At 41.2% G+C, this 20,194-nt stretch overlaps 1 protein-coding gene across 1 annotated transcript in view; it reads left to right on the top strand.

Annotated features, from left to right (window-relative positions):
- The first annotated feature begins 913 nt into the window (after window positions 1-913).
- LOC115798850 (tumor necrosis factor receptor superfamily member 16-like) overlaps window positions 914-20,194 on the top strand; it is a 32,735-nt gene continuing 13,454 nt past the window's right edge. The window contains exons 1-3 of the mRNA XM_030755833.1: window positions 914-1,237; window positions 5,025-5,166; window positions 11,761-12,117. Of these exons, the coding sequence (XP_030611693.1) occupies window positions 1,109-1,237; window positions 5,025-5,166; window positions 11,761-12,117 (628 nt within the window). The 5' untranslated portion in view covers window positions 914-1,108. The remainder of the gene's footprint in view (window positions 1,238-5,024; window positions 5,167-11,760; window positions 12,118-20,194) is intronic.

Here is a 20,194-nt window from a genome sequence, read left to right as displayed (position 1 = left end):
CTAAAAAATGTTATACCATAAGGAGTCTGAGAATCACACTACTCTTAAAATAATAACCCCAATTAATCTCCATAATGTGCTTTATTATAATGCCAGGAATCATATTGCATGAGTAACAGGTAGTTGAATGCCCTTTAGTTTGTCAAGTGTTGAGTCAAATGAACAAGATAGCTACAATATAATGTATTTTGCTTCGGGGATTTTCTGCAAGTGGAGATATTGCACAAACATGACTTTTTGTATTCCATCTTCTTAAGAAACCCATAAACATCTCTGCCAGCATTGGAGCCTGTGCTGCTGTGTACAGCACTTTAAACATGTATTGTCATGATCTTAATCAATCATTTTTTCTTTTCTTTCTTTTTTTTTTTGCCACAGAGATTGCAACAGTAGATACATAAAGGCACCAGTGTTTCTGAGAAAAGCAACCCTCTCATTCCAATTCTCCCAAGATAATAAATAATGTAACATGAGTTTTAAATAGGTCAGATTAAAAAAAATAAGAAAGAAAGACAGACAGAAAGAAAGAAAAATAATTTTCATGTGACTTGATAGAGGATTCTACGATATAAGCATCATTCTGAATAATTCTTTTTCAGCATCAGCACGCTGCTGCACACAGAGGATGTGTACCTGTGTGACTGAGGTGACTTCTATTTTTAGGCAGGGCGCAGACAGCAGTCTGATGGATCTCTTAATTTCAGAAGTTGTTCAAATGAGAATGTGGAGTCGATCTGTTATTGTTTTTTATTAAGTTGGCTTCTTCGACTCGACAACAACAACAACAACGTAATGTAACCATTTAAAGAGCGAGAGCGCTGGTTCGTGTATGTGTGTGCGTTTTGTGGGCGTGGAGAGGGTGATGGGTCCTTCCCTGAAGCCGCTGAGCTGTGCGCTTCTGCCATATGAACGCTGTAGGAAGAAAAAAAAAAACGCACGCAGCCGAGAATCCAATGGGTCAGTCTCAGCGAGTGGATTGTGTCTGCAGCTAGTGTTTACGGACTGAGTGACCTCCCGCTGCGGTACACACCTGACAGAGCTCAGTTACTTAGAGAGTTCAGATTTTCTCCAACAACAGAACCAAAAAGATTCGCAAAGACGCGCAATAATGGCAGCAGAGTTTAGCGCAAAGACTTATCCGCATCATTCCGCGTTGCATCCGACGGTTGACCTCCCTAGAAAGATGCAAAGAAGATACAGAGTGTATTTCGTTTTCGTAGCAGTGCTGCTTGGAGCGGTGAGTAGTCTCTTATATAATCAACGTGGGCGTTAAATGTTTGCCATGAACTTCACCTGGATATATTTTTTCCTGTCACACTGTGCGCAGAAACCATGCCCAGCCGCGCATCAAAATAGCCCAATGAGAGGCTGGCTAATAACTGGTGCGTGTGAGGGAAAGTTTTCTCTCTTTCACGTTTTCTCTTTTTTTTTTTGTCTAACCTATCACGCCCTTCACTTTCTGAGAAGAAAATTTTCGAAAAATCTGTACTTTTCACTAACTTTGAGTGAGATTTTAAAGTCCCAAACATACCGTATCAAAGGTGATATTGATTACTTTAAACTCTTTTTGATGTGGTACTTGGAAAACGCCACATGTACGTGTCTTTGCACCTGTCCTACCCGCAGCCCTGGCTTGACATTGTAAAGCAGAATGGATATATGCAACAGCCATTCAGGTTGATACTCTATAGCCTCAGTTGCGGATCTGTAGTTCCACCCTTCTCAGTTACATGTGGCTCCACAGACAGCAGGACAATAACAGTGTCACAGTGGGATCTGTGGAGGATCACCAATGCGTTTGGTTTGACTTTGGCGAATTTACTGAGTTTGTGAAAGTTTGCCAGTTATCTCAAATTTGCCTCAAGAGGCTTTGCACTACACACAGAAGGACACCTTCTGTTCTATGATCTGTAGATTCACCTCTGAAAAACTTAATGGGGGAAACTAAGGAAGGATCCTTCTTCCAGGACAGGCAGATGTGCAGCCGATTTACAACACAGACAATAGATGGTAAAATTATGCCTTGTAAACATAAATTAATAACATGATCTGTAGGGCGATTTCCAGGTGATGCAAAGATTCTCACCACTGTGAAGGCCTGGAAGACGAGCAACGCAGACACACAAGAAGAAAAAACAAGCAGATACAGGAGATGGAAATAAACACAGAGGGAGGGAGGCAGACAAAGACAACATGAACATGTGGGAGAAGGAAGACAAATCCACCACTTAAGGGAATCCATGAAAACTATGCAGTCACACTTTACAGACTCGATCAGTCTGTGGCGTGAGCTTGTCAAGGTTTTGGTTTTTGGAGCGGGCTGCATCACTGATACATGACAGCTGCTCCCACTGATGTGTATGCATCCTCTGCTGGCTCAGCACATGTAATATTGATGGAGTCTGAGCCACCCCGCCTACCCACCCCCTCAATTTTCCTCCCTTACTTTCTCCTTATGCTTACTTCACTTACTTCTTCTCTAGTTGTCTCTCACGTCACCAGATGATGAGTCAGTGTTGTTTGCGAAGACATATGCTGTAATGTCATTGCCACCAAGTGGGCCAACAGCAGTTTAGGATCCATGTCAGGATTAAAATTAGGCCCAGCTTATTGGAAGGCTGGTTTAGTGAAACTCTAATGGCTTAACAAGTACTGGCAGCTGAGGTCCAGAGGTTAAGTGCCTCCAACTGAAAATTGACTGTTGCATTAGTAAGATTGGTTGGAGCATTGAAGTAGTGTGTCCAGATGCTTTTGCGCATTCATTTGTGTGTGTGTGTGTGCGCGCGCGTGCATTTTTACTTTTTTTTTTTTCCGCTTCAGGGAAATTGGCTGGCGAAAGTTGAAGAGTGCAGCCCACAAATTCCCATCTAAAAATCTAGAGATGTGCAAGTCAAGCTACAACTTGCTCAGTTCTGTGCATCCTTTTTTTTCCTGTTACTCCAGCCATATGCTGAAATCACATTGCCCTCTAATTCATCTGTTTGCACAGCCTAGCAGACACTAGCGATGCACTTTAATCTCAGTTTTTGGTCTTTGAGTCATTTTGGTGCTGCACCCTCACCTGGAGCTAGAATAGGGTCAAAGACACACGCAGTTACTAAAATGCTGGAACTTGGAGCCATTTCAAAGGTGTCAGTTTGACATTTTGGAACAGGTTTGTTCACATATAAGATTTGTTAATGTGGTTGTGCAGATGTGCGTGAGTTGATGGGTGTGTGCAGTAAATGAGGGGGCAGTTCGGGGGAAGCGGCAGAGTGATGAGCGCGTGCAGTGACAGATGCGATTTACGTTGTTGCGAAAGGTGAGCATGAAGTAAAGCGTGTGCTGCGGTAAAGAAAAGAGAGCGAGGTCATTGAAGTTATGAGGAAGCTATAAAGTGAAACATTTTAGAGGCTTGAAATCACTGCACAGGGAAACTACTCAGGTAAAACTGAGCGTGAAGCTTGAAATGGTGAACGTGAATTGCCTTTATTTCCCAGAGTCTGTCATGTAATGAGAATAAAGATGGATTAGCTGTCATGAGACATTTTTTCCTGGAACATTTAAAATAAAAAGTTCCTGCACATGGCTGAAAATATTCTTGAACATGAAGAGGATGGAAAATTGAATACCAAAGACTTGAAGGTGAATGAACCATAACACTGTTCAGAACAAAAGGGAGTGTGTGTGTGTCCACATGTGTAAAAGCGCACACACACACACTCACAAACATCTTCTGCCAGCTGACTCAGCGGAGGTGCTCGAGGGGACATTTGATGTTTTGTGGATTTTCACTCTCTCTCTCGTCAGTAGCATTCCACGCACACCTGAACCCTCACGCCTGTCAGGCGATTGCTCCTCCTTCACACTTTTCCATCCATCAACGTACCCATATACGTGCACCCATCCCATCCTCAAACTACCATGACAAATGTAATGGCCATTCTGACTCGCTTATGTGATAAGATGCACTTGTACAGAATTCCACTATTAAGACACAGTTTTCTTTTCACCTCTCAACTGAGGCAAGCGATACACTTGCAGACAGCAGTAGAAGGTCCTAATTTCATCGGCTTAAAAATGCCCCCATCGTGTATGTGGGGAGAATGAAAGACAGACATCTCTGTGTCAGAGGGCAATTGCTGGTTTTATCCATGTTTGCTTTAGAGGTCAATGTGTGCAGAAGATGGTGTGAGAAAGCAACGATTTAGCTATTAGACTGAGCTATTATATTAAAAGGCCATGCACACTCTCAGCCGTGAGTGCGCAAGTGCGCGCACTCATGCATTTATGCATAAGCAGTGGCACGCACAAATGTCTTTACCTCTCAGCAGCTTTGATAATGCACTCAACAGGTTGCTGTTTGAAGAATGTAGACAAAACCAGCATCGTGAGGATGGATGATTTTGTGTGCTGGTACTTTATTAATGCCTGCACAGCTTAGAGCTAAAATGAGTCTTACATGTGATCGTTGAAAAAACAAAAGCAGGACCTCTTTGTGACCTTGAGTTACAGGTCCCATGTGTCGAAATACACATTTTTTTTGTTTTTCATTTGAATACTTTTAGAAGTAAAAGAAAACTTTGTATTTCACAATAGCAGAGGAAACAGCTAAAGTTCCTGGCACGTGCACAGTTTTGTGTAGCTTTCCCATAAATCATCTACAGCTTTTTTAGATTTTTTCCTTGTCACTTTCTTGCAGGGTCCTCAGTGGCCTCTTGACTAAACTAGTTTTAGTCGTCCCAAAATAAACCAAAGCGGACAGTGAAAAGGATTTCTGTTTTATAGAGTATTGTTTGCTTTCTCTTTCTAATGCTCTTTCTTTTGAAATACTTGTGCTTCTTTATTGCCTGATGGCTTTTGCAGCCAGTGGCTGGAAAAACACTCTTTATTTGAAGTGCTCTTGTTGCGCAATGTGATTTCACTTGAGACAAAACATAAAACCTTTTGTAAAATCATTTTGCATGTGTTTTTGCACTGATAATCTCATGTTTACCTGCTGAATGTAAATGACATTTGCTAACGATGCTGCTGGCATTCGGCAGGTTGGGACTCTGGCCAATAAGGACACATGTCCGTCAAAGCAGTTTACAACCAATGGAGAATGCTGCCAGCAGTGTGCGCCCGGCGACGGTGTCATCGTACCATGTGGGGCCAAACAGACTGTCTGTGCTCCATGTCTTGATAGTGAGTATCACAAAAACAGTGATGTGAACACATACACTCATATGCTTTCCAACAGTAGTTTATGCAGGATTGTAAATCAGTTGCAATTGTCCTTCAAATTTACATTTAGAAATCCGACATCCTGTTGCTAAACCGTGAAACAGTGAATAATTTCTGGCACAGTTATGGCCTTCTGTAGTTTTTTGAAAGCTAAATTTTGTCATTAGGATATTAACATCTTAAATAAGTTCTTTAATTTTGTTTCATAGTAGTATAGCATGGGTGTGTCTCTTTTGCTTTTGCCCCCTTTTGTCCCATTTTAAAGCTTTATTTTTTTGCATGTTTAGTAATACACATTTATTAATATTTTCCAGCAGAGTACTTGTAAGTAAAATAATCTCTTGCTACAACATTAAAGTTGCGTATAAATGAATTAATCCATAACTATGTCCCAGTAAAATATTGCATATGATTCTACACAGGCTGGACTTGCTCCGGTGGCACTTTTCATCTGTATTAGGGCACAGGGGTGCACATTTTCTACACCAAGGTCTGATCAAATATTCTGATTTCTTGTGGGACTCATGCCCTGTCTGTGCAACCCATAACTTCTTGAGACTTTATTGATCTCACTCAGCTAGCTACCACGCTCCTAATGACAAAACAAACATGGTGATGTGTAACAGTACCATTTACCCATAGACTGTATATGAAAGATGGAGCTATGCCTTCACTCACTGGTTTGTGGACTTTGCTTTAGAAGCCTTGACTTGACCTTTTCTGCCATTGACATGTCAGCTTTTTGAAACCAGAGGTCATGTGTGAGGGCTCGATGCTGGTACAATAGCAAGTTTTTAAGCTATTTGAGACCGTAATCTCATGAGCAAAGGGTTTACAGAGGTCATAAATCAAATAAGAAATTGGATTGATTTCTGCTATGATTTGAGTTCTCTTTACAGCCAAATGAATGCCACCTGCTGGTCATTAGGAATAAATGCAGGTTTAAGGCTGTTCAAACCTGGCTGCTGCTTCCAACTATTATAATTAGTCTGTTTGTTTACAATATTACACTCTAGCTTTGTTAATTTGCTAATGCTTTCTTGTGAGAAATAAACACACAGCAGAGACTGACTGGAATCCAAGCAGGATTTTGATTTTGTTTCAAACTGAAAACCTACAGCTGCAAAATCTCCCAGTTAGATCACCCAGCAAAACAGACCCCAACGTTAGCATGGATGAAATTTGAATATCACTGTTATGAAACCACAGTGTTGTATGCCAAAAAGCGATAGACTTATTGATATGTTTACATTTAATGTAATGTACATTTAATATGTTAGACTTATTCAGCTAGATGTCTGGAAGTAAACTGGATGCATTCAGCCTGCCTCGTGGCCTTTACCATGTAGGGAGAGAGGCTGTGTTGGACTGAAAGGCTTTCTGAGGACAGTGATGTTGAGAGGATGCAAGAGTGGGAACAGCTCCAAATGTTGCCACAGGGAAAAAAAAAAAAAAAAAAACTGTAGTGGAAGATATGTAGTGCATCAGATAAGCTGTTATGTCACAGTGGATTCGAGAAGTATGAATGATGACTGAAGAGCTCAAAAAGACATTTAAAGTCGACTCAGTGTTTCTACTTGTTAGCATAGGGAAAATGCAATGGCATTAAATGTTTTTGGAACTTTAGAATTTGAGGTCAGCTTGGACCTGCAGTGGACAGGGTTGGTCTACAGCCAGAGTTTTTCTTGTATGAATTCCCTAACCGTTCTGCAACCAGGCCAGGAAGTAGTTGTAAACTTCCCTGAGCCAGTGGAGGATGGTAACCCATGAGCCAAGGAGGCCCACACTCAAAATGCTTCAGCCTTTAGGTCACGAGAGAAGTCATGAGAACGTGGATGTAGATGATCTATTTATTTAGGATTGTGGGTCTTCTTTGGGAAGATGTATGCGTTTGTAAGTGTTTCTCAGGAGAAGAGTCGGTCTACAACTTATAAATTACTTTTGTGCATAAAAGCATTTAGTTCTGCTTCTTGTCACAAATTATCTTCTGCTCTGTTTCTATTAAAAAACACTTCTGTTATCTGTTTAAAATTACTGTTATTTGAAGTGTCTTGAAAGATAATAATTATAAGTCTTACAGTGCTTGCTCAAGTAAGGCGTGAACAAACAGATGGTGACAAGCTCTGCTCCGGCTCAAAAAAAAAAAAAAAAAAAATCCAAGCAGATATCTCATCATGTGATGACACCATAATGATGTTGGAAAATACAGCCTGATTACAGCTCGACTATCAAACCTCCTACTTTAATATTTGGTCATTCCCCACACACTACCTTGAACAATTCTTGGTAATACACCAAAGTTTGGTTGGTGGTTTCTTTTTTTTTTTTTTTTTTTACCTGCCCCAGAACCACAAATTTAGTAGCAAAAGCTAAGAAACAAATAAAAAAGACTGTCTGTCTGTTAGTATATTTTAGTAACCTTTTTATGGGACTGACATGAACCTGTGTTTGTTTTTCTTTTCACAAGATTGTTTTGTAAAAATATGTTATTTATTGGAACATTTGCAGCAAGGGCCTAATCACTGTTATATTTTGCCACTGTGGCAGCAAAGTCAGATCAGAGTGTAGACTGTGCTGTATTATTAGACTAGGGGAAGTTTTTGTGTGTTCACATGCTCCTGGCATGGTCCCATGTTTCCCTTCCTCAGAGACACTGCAAAAAAAAACAAAACAACCCAAAAACCTGACGAGCTAAATCTCAGACTCTGCAGACCTCAGCCAGTGTGCTCAGTGTTAAAAGTTCATGACAGTACAATTAAGAAAAGACTGAATAAAATAAGGCTTGTTTGGAAGGGTGCTAAAAGTGGCTCTGTAAACCACTAAATCATGGGGTGTACTTACTTTGTTGAATCAATAACGATACAGTGTAATATGCCATATGTTATTGTTCCCCTTATAACTTTTACCATGACTCTACATCATATAAATAGCCATCTTGTGCTTATTTAATACCCGTTTACTGTGTTTTGATTTTTATGCAGCACTGTGTTACCTGTGGGTGTCTCTCTGTGTTAGCCCTGTGTCCACGATGTATCTTACCTCTTGCCCCATAAAAGCTGGCACAGGCTCCAGCCCCACTGCAGCCCTGAACTGGATAAGGGTTAAGAAAATGGATGGATGGATACCTGAAAACATCAGCAGGAGAAAAGCTTACAACTGGCTAACAGAATTTTAGCATTTAGCATTCAAAATTATTAGGAATTTTGGCTGACAAAATCTTTCATCATTATCAGTGTGAACTGCACATTGTCTGCAGTAAGCTGGGATTCAGAAAATTAGGCTACTGGAGATTTTACAGGTTAGCATTAGAGTTTTAGGTTGTCAACTATGAATTTGATATCAAGGTTTTGCAATCACATGACCACTAACCACACAGTGTTAACTTGTCTGCCACTTTTGACATGACAGTGTAGGGTTAAGTGAATAAGGCCTCAGTCACACAGGCCTGGAACCCGAACATCTGGCAACCACCGGGAAAAATGTCTGTTTCCCAACCGGTTGCGAGTGATTGCTGGAGTTTGTGGCAGTCGCTAAAGCTACAGTCACACAGGCCTAGAGACTAGTCAGTAGCTCCCTGGCAACCACTAGTCGCTAGGGGAAAAATGTGTGTTCACCAATCAGTGGATGAAAAATTCCTTGCAATTGCTTTGGTTGCTAGGGGATTGCTGTACATGCCTGTAGTTTGCATGGAACACATTGCCTTGTCTGCAAACACTCACCCACTGCTCACCAAGTGGTAGTGATACTGAAAAGAGTGACACAAACTGGAAATGGAGATCGTTTATCTTCAATGTGAAAGTTTCACCTTTTTTTGAAACTTGTCTGCGGCGCTGAGGCACATTTACTTTGAACGTCCTCAAAGTTTGCTTCACACTTTTTCAAGTTTTGCTACCATTCAGCTAGTAAAACTCGGCTAGCAACAGTCAGCAATCTCCAGGAACCCCTTGCCAGCTAGTTGGGAAATGCACAAAAAAAGAAGGCAACAGAAACATTGTATTTCCTGATCTTCATCAGCTTCCTCCTACCATATATCATCTGAAGTGTTGTTTCAGGCATATTGCCTGTTTTTATTAGAAGCTGATTGCAGTGATCTGTTTATAAGGCGCAGGCTTCATTTAGTATGGCTAGTTAACAGGCACTTGGCAGAAATGCTAAAAAGAATGGCTAGTCAAAACACACTGAGGAGTTTGGCTGAATGAGCAGATCAGTGGAGATGAAACAGAACAAGTACAGCTGTACAACTGGAATGGAGACAAGGTGAACTTCTCAGCCAGCAGTTAATGGTTCGCACACACGCACACACAGACACACACAGACACACACACACACACACACACACACATACAAACATGTCCAGGAAAACTCCCACACACTCACATGCACGCGTGCACACACACACACACACACACACACACACACACACACACACACACACACACACACACACACCGCAGTAGCAGCCACAGAGGATAAAGTCAGGAGTCCTTTTATGGGTGGTGAAAAGGGATTCAGTGTTAGACAAGCAGTGAAAGTTATGATACGATATGCTGAGCCAGGAAAAGACTGTCTGTACTCCCCATCCCTCCGCCTCCATAACCAACCCCCAACCCTAGCTCTTTTCTCCATGCTGCAGGCTAGTGTTATTAATGTATTGACTTGCATTATTGATGCATGGCATTATGATAATGGCTCTGAGAGCACTCATGGGGAGGGGGTAGTGAGGGTAGTCTGAGAGAAGGAGGGCGTTATAGGACATAATGGGGGTGAGGGGGAGAGTGGTGGCGGCGGTGGGGGTGGTGGTAGGGTATCACTACATGACCGGACATCAACAGGCCCACATAAAGAGAAGGGACAATAGTCCACTTCTGAAGGCATAATTAAACAAAAATGTGAAGGATCCACATTTGACACCACCAGTTTAAGGCAGAACTGCACACACAGATTCATCTGGTTCTCAAATGACACGACCTTCTTTTCTTCTCTCCGCCTGTCAGTGTCTATCTTTCGTGATCTCTGTTGTAATCTCTGCATCATCAGAGCATTTGCCAAGGTTGGTGGGCCAGTGACGCAGCCCAAAAAACTTGATATGCTAACAGACACTGAACTGCAAAGGGTCATGGCAGACCGCATACCAAAAACCTTCAGTCTCCTACCAGAGACTAGTTTATTTTAGTTTGGTTTAAAGAGAAAAGAAAACTGAAACTACATTAATCTGCAACTATGTTTATAATTGCCTAATCATTTAAGATGATTTTAAGCCAGGATTAGGAATTTTGATTCCAAAATATTCAGTATCTTTAAAATTATATCTTCACATCAGATAATTGCAATTTACACATTTTACAATCTTGCTCACAAAGCAGTTAGTTGTGAATGTAATCACCTATGTTACAGCGCAGAATCACTCTGTGCCAACGTTTATCTCTGTGCCTTATATTAAAATATGTCTATCAGAGCCGTTTAGTTCCTCTTAGCTTAGGGTTGCAACCAACAGCTGTTGTTCATCTTCAGAGGAATATACTGACCTTCATATTTGCTCTGTACAATACAAAAAAAATTGGTACAATGCTTTTCCAGTTTCCAGTGTCAGGGCACGGATTATTGATTTTGTTTGAACAAAAACCTCTTGATTAAACTTGTTTAGTTTATTAGTCGGGGACAAACTGCAAATCCACAAAAGGCTGGAAATAAAAAATAAATACACATTTTTGACACAATGTATACAGAATATTTTCAGCATTTCAGACAAATTCTTACATTATTCTCTCTCACACACACACACACACACACACACACACACACACACACAAGCTGCTCTTACAAATGGGTCTGCTGCATAATTTAGTGGGTTTCCCAGTTCTCTATCCAGCCGAAATACAATTCCATAAAACATGCAATATTGATTGCGTCCTTTGCAGATATATCTGTCCTAGGACATTTTGCAGATATACTGTACTACATAGCATTTACAAAAGTGTTAATTTTCTAAAAACACCTTTTCTTGTTCCAAGTGACCTGTTTGCATGCACATACACACCAGGAAAAATAACCTTATCGCTAAATTCCTGTGTCACTGCTTGATTTTAGAAAATTTGATCCACATTTGGTAAATGAAACAAACTCATCCTGAGATAACAAGATGAAATCTTCTCAACAAGAGCAAATCACAGCACCAGTTAGTTGAATATTGCTGAATACTAAGTCATTCTAACTTGAAGTGTTTGACTAGTGCTGACAATGTGGGCAATAAGAGCACTGGATTGGTTTCAGATGCAGGGGAATAAGATTATATATACATACTTATCTTCTTTGAAATGATCAGTCAGTGTTATCAGTAACAAGGTACTGGAGAATATCAGCCTTGTTGACTGACATCAGTCTATTTACAGGGGCCAAATAAATGTGCAAAACTGAAAGACTATTTTCTTTTTCTCTTTTTTTTTGGACTTTGTCAGAACTCGTAGACTGTATGTGCTTTTAGAGGAATGCTAAACAAACACCAGCCATCCTTCTGGCAGATAAAAACTTTGTCAATTTTCTTCTCTTTTTATTTAGGTGAAACCTTCTCAGAAAGTTTCAGTCACACAGAGATATGCCAACCCTGCACGCAATGTACAGATCTATTCCGCATGGAAACTCCCTGCACTGACTCCACTGACGCCATTTGTGTGTGCAACTACGGTTACTACCTGGATAGAACCACACAGAAGTGTCAACCCTGCACTAAATGTCCTGAAGGCCAGGGAATGTTGTACCGCTGTGAGGATGACCGTGACACAGGGTGTGAGAATTGCACTGGGGACACATACTCGGACCAGGAAAGCTCTTGGAATCCCTGTATTCCCTGCAGTACTTGCGATGATGAGATGGAATTAAAGGCCTGCACCCCCTTCAGTGACACAATTTGTCAAGGTAAGAAAAGTAGTTCATATTTTTATTATAAAGTCCTCTGGATCAAAGTGTACACGCATGCACTGTCAAAAAAAAAAAAAACCCAAAGGTCCACGACGTACTCTAAAACAAACGATCTTGGTGCTTCTTTATATAATACACTGATTGTGCAGGTTCATTTAACTGTAACTTTCTTTACTCCCTTTCATGCACTTCATGTTCCATGTGAAGTGTATGTGTACAGAAAATGTAAGGCTAAAGTCAGTAGTCTGTTAGCTTTGTTCACACTCACCGGCCACTTTTGTTTGGTACACGTGTTCAACTACTCATTAACACAAATATCTGCTAAAATCCAAACTGAGCAGCAGAATGAGGAAGAAAGGTGATTTGAGGGACTTTGAACATGACATGGTTGTTGGTGTTGTTTCAGAAACTGCTTGCTTTACAAGGATTTTCCCACACAAACATCTCTAAGGTTTACAGAGAATGGTCTGAAAAAGAGAAAATATCCAGTGAGTGGCAGTTCTCTGGGTGAAAATGGCTTGGTGATGCCAGAGGTCAAAGAAGAATGGTCAGACTGCTTTGAGCTGACAGGAAGGCAACAGAAACTCAAATAACCACTCGTTACAACCAAGGTATGCAGAAGAGCATCTCAGAACCCACAACACATTGAACTTTGAAATAGATTGGCTATAGCAGAAGAAGATCCCACCGGGTATCACTCCTATCAGTGAAGAACAGGAAACTGAGGCAATTCACATGCACTCACCAAAACTGGGCAAGAGAAAATTGGAACAATGTTGCCTGGTTTGATGAGTCTCAATTTCTGCTGCAATATTTGGATGGTAGGGACAGAATTTAGTGTAAATTTAGTGATATATCCTGATGCATCAACAGTTCAGGCTGCTGGTGGTGTAATGGTGTGGGGGATATTTTCTTGGCACACTTGGTACCATCGTTTAATCACCGCAGACTTCCTGAGTGTCCTTGCTGGCCATCCTTTTATGACCACAGTGTACCCATCTTCTGATGATTGCTTACAGTAGGATAACATGTCATGTCACAAAGCCCAAATCATCTCAGACTGGTTTCTTGAACATTACAATGAATTCAGTGCACTCAGATGGCTTCCACAGTCACCAGATCTCAATCCAGTAGATCACCTTTTGGATTTGGTGGAACGGGAGATTCACATCATGCATGTGCAGCTAACAAATCCACAGCAACTATGTGATGCTATCATGTCAATATGGACCAAAATCTCTGATAAGTGTTTCCAGCATGTTGTTGACTCTATGCCATGAAGAATGGGTCCAACCCAGTATTAACAAGGTGTACCTAATAAAGTGGCTGGTGGAAATATTCAGCCTTTTTTTTCCTAACTTACAAATATTGTCATTTATACATTTACAGCTGCATAAGGAACAAAAAACAAAGGTTCAAGATACCTGACAAAAGCTAGGTTTGTGCGTTATCTAAAGTAACACATTATTTCTGAGCAATCACATTGCTGAAAAGTTTACATGTGTCGCTCGTGATTGTTTAAAAAAAAATTTAGATTATTATTTAGAATGCCTAATGCTGAGGGATGAGGGGTCCATGAGACTGTTTTCCTTTAGATTAGAAGGAAAAATGAAAATGAATCCAAACAGATGTGTTCTTGTGATAAGGCCATTCAGATATTTCTTTTCTAATAAATGGCTTTGTGAGGCGACCTTGTCTAAATACTGAGCAAATTTATCATGAACTTCTGTGCAGAGTAAAGTTGAGTGATGGACTGTGTTGCCCAGGGTCAAGACGATGTGAATGGGACAACGTGAGCACATATTCGCTGTCCAACACTGAATGAAATGTACAACGCACTTGACATCCACTTTGTCAGCCTCATAATCAGATCATCTCACTTCAACACTATGCACATTGTTAGCCCATCGACCTAAATGCCACAGTGAAGCTGGTCTCGTTGTCTTCAGCAACTCATCCCATAGAGGGACACAAAGACCACACTCTTTGTGTGTTGAGGGTTTAGAAGAAGGTCATATCTCTGAACAGGGCTCTGAATTTCTTTTATATCATTGCACCCTGTGGGTATCACACTCCAAATCAGGAATTCTGTATGACTGCAGTCACTGCTCATTCCAATGATCTGATGCCTCACAGATTAAATCAACGCTTTTGTGAGGTGACAATAAAAGGAGTCTGTTGATCAGCCAAGCAGTCTGTTGAGAAAGTGGTGTGAAGGATGCTGTTATCACAGTGCTGAACACAGAGCCAGTTTGAGGCTAAAGAGAGCCTTTTGTACCTCCTCTCATGGTGCTCATTGGCCTGTGACAGTTTTTCTGTTTAATCAAAGAATGTATGCTTTGTCTTGAGTACTGCAGTGTCCCACTGGAGTATTTGTGCAATTTTAGATTTAACTGTTGCTGCATTAGTCTGTTTAAGCTGGACCAACACTGTATAAGTCAAACTGGGAGTTGACCGGTGAAAATCAGCATTGGATGGCCTGTGATCTTTGGGTCTTCAGATGGCACTGCATTAAAAAAATAGGCGTAATTCTGTCATGGAAATCACTGCATGAGCTCAGGAACACTTCCAGAAATCACTGTCTGTGAACACAGTTCGCCGTCCCATCCACAAATGCAAGTTATAGCTCTGTCATGCAAAGAAGAAGCCGTGTGTGAACATGATCCAGAAACACCACTGTCTTCTCTGGGACAAAAGCTCATTAAAAATGGACTGAGGCAAAGTGGAAAACTGTTCTGTGGTCAGATGAAATGAAAACGTGGACACTGTGTCCTCCTGACTAAAGAGGAGAGGGAGCATCTGGCTTGTTATCATCACTCAGCTTAAAAGCCTGCATCTCTGATGGTGTGGGAGTGCATCAGTGCCTATGGAAATGGCAACTTACACATCTGGAAAGGCACCATCAGTGCTGAAAGGTTTTAAAGCATCACATGCTCCCAGCCAGATGATGTCTTTTTCAGGCAAGGCCTTGCATATTTCAGCAAGAGACTACAACAGATGCAGTGTACTGTATCTACTACAGCAGCATGGCTTTGTAGTAGGAAGAGTTTTGTCAGAATTGAGGTTGTACAAGGCTATGGGTCATACATGTGGCAAACCAAACTGGAGCAAGACAGGCACAAGGGCAAAAATCCCCAAAATAGGGAGTCAGTTAGAAGTTAAACTGACTAAAAACAAAAAGAAACTATAAAAAAAAAATACACAAGGAAAAATGTAAGTAAAACACAACGACACAAGGAGATTGCAGTTAAAAAAAACAAAAAAAAACAGGCTGGAATATTTGACTCTGAGTCTATGAGGAAACAACGACAGTGGAGTGGGGTTAATGTCCCCTTTCAGTGAACTGTGCTGAGTGGCCAATAAATAAGTAACATTTAATGCAGAATACCCAATACTGTGACCAGTCATGAAACTGCCATGTGTGAAAACATAAGCAAACAAAAAAAAAAAATATCAACACAAAAGACTAAACAACCATACGGTGTCTGCTAGGCTTTAAAAGAACCAGAGAAAATATAGACAGAGAAGGTTATTTAATAAGGCAAAGCAAAGCAAATGCAGAGACAACATGTATTGATGTGCCGTGCTGCTATTAAAAACATTTTCCATTGAGGATGACGCTTTAAGGCAGCTTGAATTAGCTTGTGGTCTGAAAGGGAAGGGTGGTGTTTGGAGAGATGATTCATCTGAGATCAAGATACAAGGAGCCAGAGCCCCAATACAGAAACATCCTTTAGATAACAAACAAAGCATGCATCATGATGAATGTGATTCCGGCATAATGACGTACAACCCACTGTGTATGGGCTTTATTGTCATATGTTATTCCTCACTTTAACCCAATCATCCGCCTTTTATGTCTAATGTAATCTTTTTACCGAAGCAGAAGTGTTATCAGTGCTTACAAATCTGTAGCACTGCCAGACGTCCACATCCATTAATGTTGCGGAGTCGAGCGACACAGGCCCGAAGGGTAAAGTCAGGAAGGTGGAGGGAATGAGTGGAACACACAGACCACTAAGGACAAGTTGTAACTCGAGACACTGGAGACATAATTTAACTCAAGGTAGAAGCACCAGAACATCAGCTTGATAATACTGGAGGTTATAGCTTAAAGAGAAAACTGGATTTTCTCCTTTATTGTTTGGATTATATTTTCATTCTCCTGTGTTTAATATAGCAAGATACAAACTCAGCTGATATGTGGGGTGAAATACAATTTCCTTCAGTTCTAGCTCCAAGGGGATTAATGCTATGTTTTGTGTCTTAAGGGGAAAAACTCACTCTCTTCTTCTATCTCTGATGGCTAAACATGGTAATAGTGACCAGACTTTGTCAGCGTAGACGCATGGAGGGGAAGATTTAAAGGCAAGATGCTTATCTAAAGAAGTGTGATATGACTTCCACTCTTCTGCAGGCCAGCGAGCAAGGCCAAAGGTTAAAGGGCATGGGAGTCTTGTATGTGGCAGGGGTGTTTGTGGAATGACCAGGCAGTATGAGTTCCCCCTAGGGATGTGAAGGGAACATGGTATAAATCCCCACAATCCTTTCAGGGGTCACAACAACAGTGGGGCTAGTAAAGTTAATTAAAACTGATACTGATAACCATCCGGACAAGGTGACATCTTCTTATGTGCATTACTGCAGTAGGAAAATTAAAAGCTCACCTTCAAGTCCCAAATTTGATATTAATATAATGAGAATAATAGTTGCATTTGTTTCTCTCATTTTACTCATAGTGCCTACAGCATTTCTAAGCTTAGTTATAGATGAGACACGACATGTTAAACACAATCTTTCACTAGACCTCAATTAAAATACATTTGTTGCCTAAATCCCTGCATGGGACTAAGAATGCAAATCATTATCACAGTCCTGAACTTTGTACAGCCAACATCCCTCTATTGTAGCACTTAATTCACTAATCCAGGCAGTTTATGTTTGTCACGGCAACTTAGGATTCTATAAGGAGACGCGGCTAGAATGGGTGGCTTCAATTACTCCTGTCAGAGATGCAGAGGTTTGCTTTGCTGAGCGCAGATTTGGATGGTGTTTTGAGTATGGAGAGGACATATGATGTGGCTAACAGGATTGGTTCCAGGGCAAGGCCCATCAAGCTCAGAGAAGGATGATTTCAAAATGCATCATCAATAAGATAATGCAGCCACATTAACGCAACTTGGCAAGGCCCCTTTTATACCTTGGTTAAAGCTGTATGAGTAATGACTGAGCATGATAAAGTACTCACTGCCTGTTCTTATCAGCTTGAGGTTTTGGCTAAAAGCCCTCAAGGTGGTGGGAGACAGAGGTTTTGCTCCATGACCCTGTTCTTCCCTGAGATTGCAGTCAGGACTGACGGGACATGCTGTATGCATCAGCCAGAGCCTCGGATTCTGGTTCTGTGGCAGCAAGGGCAACAAGCTGTGTTTGGCAGGACATATGCAGTTGTATTATTCATGCACATACATGCACAAAAAGAAACTTCAAAGGGTTACTTGAACATGAGTCACACACACACACAGACACACACACAGATCTGGCAGTAATCCAGCAAGCACATCATTCACCCTTCTCAATGTCGATGCCTTATCGAGAACTAGATCACATTTTTTGGGGTGCTTCCTTTACCCATGCTCCACCCTTTTACTGAGGTTGTTAAAAATAACTTGGTAGTTTTTCTCTAATCTTAATAGCAAACAAACAAACAGCAAAGGTCCCACATGTCACAATGATTCCTCTGGCAGAGGAGTCAATGAACTGACTGACAGAACATTAATCATCCGAGATAATAGGTGGAAAGGTGAAGGTTTGTGTGCTTTTTGAGACCCTCTTTTAATCAGGAGAAAAGTCAGTCACTTTGACTAAGGTTGTTCTGGCCAAGACAGTCAGCAGCACAATTTAACAAGTTAAAGACGTGAATACATATGATGATGGTTTCAGTAGAGAGAGCACAAAAAGTTGGGGAGGTGGGGCGATTGGACCAAGTTCACTCGGGTATTGATAGGCGAGCAGGAGGAGGGAGCCTGTTTCCTTCCGGAGTTTGGTTGACTTTAACGATTGACAGGCCGCCCTCCAGAAATCAGAAAGCGCAATCTGCTAACAAGGACCATGCACAGCACTCAGGGCCACACCAGTTTAATCCAGTGAGGAAAACAAAGAAAGGGAAAACACAGAGAGACTGAATGAGAAAAGAAGGGAAACTGATGAATCTGCTGAAGGGACTCTTAAATTCTGATGAATTTGCATGTGGTGTCACTACATGTAACAAACAAAAACACTTTGTCCTTTGCAGTGAAGTATCTTTCACATGAATTTATGTTTTCTTATGTACATTTTCCAGCAATATTTTATCTTTTAAATTTCTCAATACAAATGAAAAGGCTTTTAGTATTAGAACTGACTTAATAGTGTGTTTTGCTGGGGTCACTGTTGATCTTCTGAGCCCAGCCTGGTTCCACACAGTTGCTGGAGCATCAGTGCTGACATACTAACATCTCGTGTGTTTTTGCTTTTTAATAATGAAAAATACAAAATAATAATAATCCCCTAAACTCTTCAGATATTAAGTCTGGAGGAGTACTTGCATCACTTCAACATGTGGCGGTACCTAATGACTGACAGGCCTGTGCTGTGTTATTAGAAATTCTTTATTGTCATTGCACATTTCCATGCTACAAAAATCTGTTTCACAGCAGCATAAATGAGAACAATATATAAATTCCACAAGCATATAAATAAGACCGAGAAACAAGAACAGAAACAAGAAAATAACAACAAATAGAAATAAATATAAATAGCAACAAAAATAAAATAATGCAGGCCTCAATGTCCATAAACTGTGGATGCTGAGTGTGAAGTGCAAAGTCCAGTAAGATACAAAGTGTCAAGTCCATGCTCTGACTTACAGCAGAGCTTTTTCAAGTACCTTGGGGAACACCTGTTTCTCCAGCAATCACCAGACTGTACATGTACAGTACTGTGTCCTTGTGTTTCCTGGATCTGTAGGCTGCCTCATGATTTTTGGTTATCAACCCCACCACAGCTGTGTCATCTGTAAACTTCAGTGTGTAGTTTGTATCATGAGTGGGGGTACAGCAAAAATGCTACTTTTTGAAAACGGAGGCACTGGCACATGCGCACTATGGTTGCGGCTCCTATATCCACACTGCCAACTTGTGGCCCGGCAGTGGGAACTGCAGCATTTTCAACATCTTGCGTTTCCGTGTAAACGGAGATTGTTTCTGAAATGTTTCGGACTGAATGTGTTACTTTTCAAACACCGTTTCCACTGAAACTGTTCTCGTGTAAACAGGGTCTCAGTCTCCTCAGACTAGAAGGATGATGAGGAGTTGATATGTAGGTCTTAAGAACAAGGCGAGGTGGTCTGACTCTTCAAGGTGGGGGGCGGGGGGCCGGGCAGACTTTGTAGGCACCTTTGTAGTTGGTGTAGACCTAGTCCAGTGTTTTTCCATTTCTTGTACCCATATGGATGTTTCTGTGGAATTTGGGTAACACAGACTTCAGGTTTGTGTGATTAAAGTCCCCTGTTACAGTGATGAAGCTTATGATTGCTAAGCTATGACTGGACAGTCCTACTGTGAAGGAGGAGCTTAGTGAACAGTTGGTTCCGGTCAGCATTTGACAGACAGATAACGAGCAGGAGACAAATGGGGGGAAATCAATGAAGGGGAAAAATGCCATCAACATTCCTGATTTCCTGCATCCAAGGCATCACCACATCAGTAGCTGTGAAGAATCCCCAACCCCAGTGACTAAACAATTCACTGTCTTTGTATTGCACAGTCACTCATTGTGTTTCTATAGCTTGGTCTCCTTGCATCTACAGGCCTCTATCTCTCTGAGCTGGGCTGTATGGCCGCAGTTGACCTTCTCTTTTTAACCCCTTTGGTCTCTTCTCCACACAGTGTGAGCATTGTAACAATGAAGGAAGTTTTAAAGTTGACTGAGTCTTTTTCTTTGCTGCCAGTGTGGGAATGACTCACTTTCCTGCCATCCCTCCGGAATTTGCCCTTAAGATTCCTGGGAAAGCTTTCAGGGGTGATTTTGGCATGAG

This window comes from Archocentrus centrarchus, chromosome 19 (assembly GCF_007364275.1).
Source record: "Archocentrus centrarchus isolate MPI-CPG fArcCen1 chromosome 19, fArcCen1, whole genome shotgun sequence".
NCBI lineage: Eukaryota > Metazoa > Chordata > Actinopteri > Cichliformes > Cichlidae > Archocentrus > Archocentrus centrarchus.
This window is presented reverse-complemented; position numbering and strand designations above follow the sequence as displayed.